The 8,278-nt window shown below is 46.6% G+C and overlaps 1 protein-coding gene across 1 annotated transcript; it reads left to right on the top strand.

Moving 5' to 3' along the window:
- The first annotated feature begins 3,721 nt into the window (after window positions 1-3,721).
- On the top strand, window positions 3,722-5,927 carry LOC148654329 (uncharacterized). The gene has a single exon (XM_088646348.1). It carries the CDS (start codon window positions 3,935-3,937, stop codon window positions 5,354-5,356), a length of 1,422 nt encoding a protein of 473 aa, XP_088502474.1. The 5' UTR covers window positions 3,722-3,934; the 3' UTR covers window positions 5,357-5,927.
- The last annotated feature ends 2,351 nt before the right edge of the window (window positions 5,928-8,278 follow it).

Below are 8,278 nucleotides of genomic sequence, written 5' to 3' on the forward strand. Positions count from 1 at the left end.
AAATCATACCTCTGCCTTTATGATAGATTTTAAGAGGAGAGTTAGTGAATGAATTCTGATATTTACAATATTTAAAACTACACTTTGCAGCAGGACTCCATTCTTACAAACATTGTGGCAGCTGTTTCACACTGACATGCATACATTAATTTTCTTTCGGACGTGACAATCATGAGAGAAATTCGGATGCACACCATTAACAAGACTGTGTTGCTATTGCATGATATCAGTCCCTTTTAAGGAAAATCTGATTTCTGAAATTTCAGGAAATGTATTTTACCCATATTAAATTACTTCTTCACCGACGTTTGCCTCTCCATTATTTTTTGTGTCTCACACAAGACGACACTCAGTTTATCCGGACAAACACTAAATCTTATATATGTGAGCTACATTAACACAATAAGAGTGGCTACACTAATAAATCCCATTCTGAATTTGGTCATCTTGATTTGAACGTCTTCTCGTGTCTTTTTCGTCTACAATTTATTTTACCAAGTGAGTTCTCGTACCTGTGCTGAACTATAAGCCCTCCAGGAAGGGGGCGGGGTCTTCTCCCCTCTCAGGGTGGGATTTCCTGTCTCGCGCTGCTGGAGCGCAGAGGGTCCCAGCTCGAGCCAGTGGGGCTGCGCTGTGCAGGGTCTCGCCTGCAGGTCCGTCCCGCTGGAAGAACAAGTGTCCCTCCATCAGGAGAACCGGACTCCCTGAGCCGCCCTGAGCGGGTCCCTGCTGGGCCGGTGAGTCACACTGAGTCTGAGTCCGTCTGTTGACATCGGAGCTCATTTCTGACCGCAGCCTGCGGGCTGCTCCCCAGATGTGGGACTTGATGAGCCCGCTGTCTGCGCTGTGTCCTCTCGCCCTGAGCACAGGGTGCAGGTGTTGATCCTGCTGGGACTGTGGTTCCGCTGGGCGCACAGTGCCCACCCGGACCCGGACCCGCTCAGCGCCCGTTACTATGGCTACCATAAAGCGCTCACCGGAAGCCGGAAGTGCGCTGGAGATGATTATAGCGGTAGAGATTTGTACAAGAACCATTTCGCATTGACATTTATTTTTTACGATTAAAGAATAGTTAAGTAACAGTTAACATTAAAAGACGTTTAATAATTTCTCGTGTAACTGTTTACTGTGACGCGGTGAAGGCGCACAGTCTGATCTCCGCTGTTCGGGTCCAGTTAATCAAAAAACAGAATTTTTCGAATCGGACTTGGGTCCATATCTCCATGGTCTCGGGTCCGTTTCCCTCAGTGAGAGGAGCGGAGTGGAGTCCGGCTCGTCTTCCAGCGGACCCGAGTCCTGTGGAGTCCCAGCGAGTCCAGTGACGAGCACAGAGAGGTGTTATTAGTGTCTTCATGCTTCAGAGCTGTTTATATTGAGCCCCCTGCAGTGGGAGTGAAGAGAGAACAGTGTCCTGTTGTTTCTGTCTCGTCCCCTGGACTGTCAGCCTGCTCCTGCGGTCGGGACAGGTCCGCCGGAAGAGATCAGATCCAGATTTAACTGCGAGATCGTCGGGTCTGTGTGAGTGAATCGTGACAGAATTAAACTATTATCAGATATTGTTATTGTCAAAATGATAAAAACAAAACTGTTTATACTAAATACTAAGTCCTGCAGTAGTGTAGTTTTTTACATTTTTTTCTATTTGATACTGAACTAAGATCTTTTCTCATTTGGTTTTTGTGTTTTTAATGTAATTATAATGAGCAGTGCTTGATAGTTATAGTTAAACGTGTTACACCTGTAATTTATTAGGTATTTTATAATTAGAGTCTAGTAATGCTGCCTTTAACATCACCTCCCCCATGCTTCAGAGTTTTCTCAGAAGCACAAGACGAGCCAGGAGAGTTTGGGAGCCCAGATCTGTTGACAGATGAGAGCAGAACAAGCCTGCAGCAGAGTGAAGGAGAGGTCAGGGTGTGGAGGGAGGAAGGACCTGCAGTGACCCCAGAAACAGCAGCTCGTGGGTGAGGCCTGGTGGAGGAGTGTCATGGCCTGGGCATGAACCCCCTCCTCTGGGACCGGCCCACTCGTCTGGACTGATGAGTCCCTGATGAAGGAGCAGCAGAGTGAGCTGTGATCTCCACAGAGACAGGCCGTCTGCTTATGCAGAAGAAAGTGCTTCCTTCCTTAGTGGGCAGAGTTTCACTGTTCAGCATGACAGCGACACAGAACATGAGGCCAGTCCAGTCCAGGAGTTCATCAGGAGAAACTGGAGGGAAATACAGTTGTGCAGCATTTTCCTTGCTGAAGAAAATTTAACTGACTTGTACATTGAATGTGTCCTGAGCCTAGTAGGACATTATACAGATTAACATGAATTATACAGCCAATGATAAATCTGTAGATTTGATATTGAGGTAAAATATGGTCAAGACATTTGGTTAACAAACTGATACAGCAAGAAAGGAAGACATTTTTGCAGATAAAAAGTTTATATAGTTGTCCTGATATACACTGTATTGACTAATGTCCATTCTCAGAGCAGGTGGATAAAGTCTTCTTCTCCTGTGTGTCTGTCCCCCAGGAGCTGTAGAGACCAGCGCTCTCCCTGACACTGGGGACAGGGCTCCACTGAGCTGCAGCACTGTGAGCAGGAGTGGGGCTCCAGTCTGAGGCAGGACACAGAGCCCACAGCTCCTGAAGACAGACAGGGGCTCCCTGAGCAGCACAGGACCAGACAGAGTGAGGAGGAGCTCAGAGGACCAGAGTCTGTCCACATGGCAGAGCCAGAGACAGGCTGTGTTACACAAGGACTCAGTGCGTCAGGGTGTGCTCTGTGTGTGAAGGGTGAGCTGGGAACTCAGGATGCAGTAGGATGTGGTTGTGTTGAACACAAACTCCAGATACTGGAATCTAAGAGTTTTGAAACAGAACCTCAGTCCGATACACAAGGATTTGATGCTCAAGAATCTCATGAATCCTGAGTGTGGAGGGAGGAAGGATCTGCAGTGACCCCAGAAACAGCAGCTCGTGGGTGAGGCCTGGTGGAGGAGTGTCATGGCCTGGGCATGAACCCCCTCCTCTGGGACCGGCCCACTCGTCTGGACTGATGAGTCCCTGATGAAGGAGCAGCAGAGTGAGCTGTGATCTCCACAGAGACAGGCCGTCTGCTTATGCAGAAGAAAGTGCTTCCTTCCTTAGTGGGCAGAGTTTCACTGTTCAGCAGTGTGTTTCATAATGTCATTTAACATAGATCTGCCAACAGTGTATTGAGATAAACATGGTTAAGGACGTTTGATGGAGATAAGGGAAATGTGGTTAGGAAAGTTATATGGAGAGAAAGGAAGAAATATTTTGCAGATAACATGTTATATAGTTGTCCTGATATACACTGCGTGAACTAATGTCATTCTCAGAGCAGATGGATAATGAATATTTGTTCATCCCAAGAACAGGCAAGATCTGAAAGCAACTGCTGCAAATTATCTGCTCAGCTTTTTTGGTCAAATATTTCCTATTTACTTTTTCAAAGACAAATTCGACCAAAAACTGACTTGTACATTGAATGTGTCCCGAGACTAGTAGCACATTGTATAGATTAATTTAACATAAATGATACAGCCAATGATAAATCTGTAGATTGGGTATTGAGATAAATATGGTTAACAAAGTTATACAGCAAGAAAGGAAAACTGTTTACAGATAAGGTTACAAAGTTGTCCTGATATACACTGTTTTGACTAATGTCCATTCTCAGAGCAGGTGGATAAAGTCTTCTTCTCCTTTTTGTCTCTTCCCCAGGAGATGTAGAGACCAGCGCTCTCCCTGACACTGGGGACAGGGCTCCACTGAGCTGCAGCACTGTGAGCAGGAGTGGGGCTCCAGTCTGAGGCAGGACACAGAGCCCACAGCTCCTGAAGACAGACAGGGGCTCCCTGAGCAGCACAGGACCAGACAGAGTGAGGAGGAGCTCAGAGGACCAGAGTCTGTCAACATGGCAGAGCCAGAGACAGGCTGTGTTACACAAGGACTCAGTGCGTCAGGGTGTGCTCTGTGTGCGAAGGGTGAGCTGGGAACTCAGGATGCAGTAGGATGTGGTTGTGTTGAACACAAACTCCAGATACTGGAATCTAAGAGTTTTAAAACAGAACCTCAAGGATTTGATGTTCCAGAATCTCATGAATCCTGTTCAGATGTTGTGTCTCCCAGAGTGAAGAGTGAAAGTGATCTGGACTCCAGCTACACTGCAGATCTGTCCAGGATTCAGTCCCTCAGCACTGCAGCACCGGATACTGAGTCCCATCAGGAGTCTGACCAGATTAAAACACAGACCAAACGACCACATAAGGTCCATGCAGGAACTGAGGCGAATCGTGACCAGATCCACACAGGACAGAGACCATACAGCTGTGAACACTGTGGGAAGAGTTTCAATCAGGCAGCTAATCTCAGGAATCATGAACGGATTCACACAGGACAGAGACCATACTGCTGTGAACAGTGTGGAAAGAGGTTTATCCAGGCAGGAGCCCTCAAATGTCATGAACGGATTCACACAGGGGAGAGACCGTACTACTGTAAACAGTGTGGGAAGAGTTTCAGTTCAGCAGGAAATCTCAAGATTCATGAACGGATTCACACGGGAGAGAGACCGTATTGCTGTGAGCAGTGTGGGAAGAGTTTCAAGCAGGCAGGAGATCTTGGGCGTCATGAACGGATTCACACAGGAGAGAAACCGTACTGCTGTAAACAGTGTGGGAAGAGTTTCAAGCAGGCAGCAAATCTCCAGATTCATGAACGAGTTCACAGCGGAGAGAGACCGTACTGCTGTGAGCACTGTGGGAAGAGTTTCAACCAGGCAGGAGCCCTGAAGTATCACGAGCGAATTTACACAAGACAGAGACCATACAGCTGTGAACAGTGTGGGAAGAGTTTCAGTGAGGCTGGGTCTCTCAAGTGTCATGAACGGATTCACACAGGAGAGAGACCGTACTGCTGTGGACATTGTGGGAAGAGTTTCATTTTGGCAGCACATCTCAGAGTCCATGAACGGATTCACACAGGAGAGAGACCGTACTGTTGTAAACAGTGTGGGAAGAGTTTCAGTGTGGCAGCAAATCTCAAGATTCATGAACGAGTTCACACAGGAGAGAGACCGTACTGCTGTAAGCAGTGTGGGAAGAGTTTCAATCAAGCAGCAATTCTGAAGAATCATGAACGTATTCACACAGGAGAGAGACCGTACTGCTGTGAACACTGTGGGAAGAGTTTCAATCAAGCAGCAAATCTCAAGATTCATGAACGGATTCACACAGGAGAGAAGCCGTACTGCTGTGAACAGTGTGGGAAGGGTTTCCACCAGGTAGGAGCCCTCAGAAGTCATAAACGGATTCATATGGGAGAGAAATCATTGTAGTGGAAAAGTATATTATTTTCCTTCGAATTAAGTATTAGTAAAGACATGAGAAGTCTTCCTTTTGCGTTGACAAGCATCATGGGCTTTTATGTAAAAGCACAAGAATGCAAGAAAAATGCAGGACTGTCTGTGATCAGGTCCTCACCTATCGCCAGTTGTAATATCTTTCCCAGACACTCCAACCGCAGAGCAAGCAGCTGACCACTCACATCATGCTGGGCCAGCAGATCTTGGAGTAGCAAACGTCTTTATTCACATTATGATTGTAATTCTTGAGACTTACCAAGTATTATTCCAAACGTGAGTTTTAATCATGTGCAGTCGTAACTGCATATATATTGTATCTGAGAGTATGTGTGTGATGAAAATATACGAGAGGGATAAAACCTCTGAACTTGACCGCAGTGCTTTACAACCTCTTCTCCTTTCTGATCCCCCCCAAAAATCAATCTTTCAGATCGCAGCAGGTCAGTTCACAAGTATATTCTGTTATTTGTGTTTTTATGCATGTTTTGCTGTTGGAGTCTAAATATATAATAAACAATTTAATAAACAATGTGTGAGATTGTAACTTGTGTTGGATTGATTCTTAAATGTTGTCAAGAACTCTCAGAATTTACTGTCACAATTTCCAAGTGTTGCTCTACATGAAGACCCTCAGCTGACTTCCCTTTACTGCAGTGAACAGTGTGGGAAGAGGTTCACCTCGGAGATGGCTTGGAGCGACTGTCTCCAGCAGGGATGCGCCAGTACCCCACAGAAGGCAGAACTGCCTTTTACAGAAAAACATGAAAAACCTTGAGAGGCACATTTATTTTTAATAAAATGTATTTTTCCCCTTTTCAGTTGGGCTCAGCCTGCGGGTATCCACTCCTGTCAGAAAATTCAAGTTCAAGTTTATTGTCATCACACTCATATACATGGTATATGGTATAACGAAATGCTATTTAGCTAGCTCTCGGACATGAGTAGTACAAAGAGAAAAAAAAACAACAATACAATTGTGTAGCAAAAGAAAGACAGAGACAACAGGCAGTGTGCAAAAAACAACAACAGACGACGTGCAAAAAAAACAACAACAGGTAATGTGCAAAAAAAAAGTGTGCACTTGTGTCAGAAGTGGAGAACAAGACTGTTAAACAGGAGCGAAAATGGGTGTATCTCACTCCTGTGACCTGTGAGCCCCCGTTTATCAAAGAAGGGTTTGAATATTCCAACTCAATAAGCTTTTCGGGCACGACTGCCAAAGCGGGTACAATTAAACCGCATGAATTAGTTTTCACCGTTAAACCCCCATGGACCCGATGGACTGGACTGCTGGCCAGGGTCTACCCAGCCTGTCGCTCTGGCCCCGCCAGCCACCTTGAATTGGGCCGTGTGTCAGAGTCTTCACTAAATTCATCCGGACAAACACGCAAACTATCTCATATAAATCCGGGACAGACCAATATAATACAAGCTTTTAAGCAAACAAATCATATTATTGCATTTAGTAAACGCACTGTCGTGTAGTTTTTTATTTCTGCTTATAATGGTAAAATAAGTCAAATATAGTAATATAGTACATTACTGCCATTACTCGTCTCAGCGCTGTAAGAGCTGTACAGGAAGGGGGCGGGGTCTTTCCATCTCTCAGGGCGGGACTTCCTGTCTCGAGCTGTTGGAGCCCACAGAGGGTCCCAGCTCGTGCCAGTGGGGCTGCGCTGTGCAGGGTCTCACCTGCAGGTCCGTCCCGCTGGAAGAACAAGTGTCCCTCCATCAGGAGAACCGGACTCCCTGAGCCGCCCTGAGCGGGTCCCTGCTGGGCCGGTGAGTCACGCTGAGTCTGAGTTTAACTAAATCAGTTACTGAACTGAATGGGTCAATTGCGACAAACTTCCCCGAGTTCAGCCCGCCGCTGCGTCCGACGTGTTGCGGTTTAGCCGGTCCGGTACTTTCCGGAGTTCGAGAACACGAGCGGGACAAAGTCGGAGCTCAGCTGGACCTGAGCGTGATCCGGCGCCCGGGGCTCGGCGTTGTTGTTGTTGTTGTCGCACTTGGCCCGAACGGCAGGGGGGCTGTGCATCGGAACACTTCACTTCATCTGATCAGCGGGTTCATCTGCGATTATTACTGTGTCTGTTCCTTGTTTATATCGAAACTACATTTCCTGCCCAGGTTAATGTTCGTGTTCGGGCTACAGTTCGCCGGGTGAGGGCGGGTGGGTATTGATGAGAGACAGTTAGTCCCGAAACCGCTGCGCGACTGTCCTGCGGCGGCTGCGATCTCGTTTGACCAGACACTCCTGACTCACAGGCGGGCACGTCGCTCCTGCTAAATCGTGACAAAAGACACCGGCTCAGGACCCGTAAAGTTGACTTTTACTTTGAACAGAACTGGAAATTACATTTCTAAAATGACTTGAGCAAAAACACAGTTTCTTCTGAGCATTTCGATTTTGTTAAGGTGATACATTTCTGGAGCACGGCGTGCCCTTTTGCTGCCTTTTCAGACCTTTCAGTTTCTCTTGAAATAAACTTTCCTCTCTCTCTCCTCCTCCTGTGTCAGTAGGAGCTCACACTTCGGATTAAGTTCCAAGGTCTTCCTCTCACAGTGGGGGAGGGGCTCGCCGGTGTGTTGTTTTGCTAAGTGGTAGTTGTCCCTTATGACGGTACCTCCTGACACTTGTGCACAAGACAAGTAGGACACTGTATTCATTAAACAGAAATAATACAGCAATTCATACATCTTCAAGCTGTTTTTTCAGATGGAAATGGTAATGTGGTTAGGAAGGTTATGCAGCGAGAAAGGAATAAGTATTTTGCAGATAAAAATGTTACAGAGTTGTCCTGATATACACTGTGTTGACTAATGTCATTCTCAGAGCAGGTGGATAATGTCTCCTTCTCCTGTGTGTCTCTCCCCCAGGAGCTGTAGAGACCA

This window comes from Lepisosteus platostomus, chromosome 9, assembly GCF_059453375.1.
Source record: "Lepisosteus platostomus isolate fLepPlt1 chromosome 9, fLepPlt1.hap1, whole genome shotgun sequence".
Taxonomy (NCBI): Eukaryota; Metazoa; Chordata; class Actinopteri; order Semionotiformes; family Lepisosteidae; genus Lepisosteus; species Lepisosteus platostomus.

What these genes read in the sequence shown, in the direction of transcription:
- LOC148654329 (XM_088646348.1), top strand. Translation starts at nt 3,935, where the DNA reads ATGGCAGAGCCAGAGACAGGCTGTGTTACACAAGGACTCAGTGCGTCA.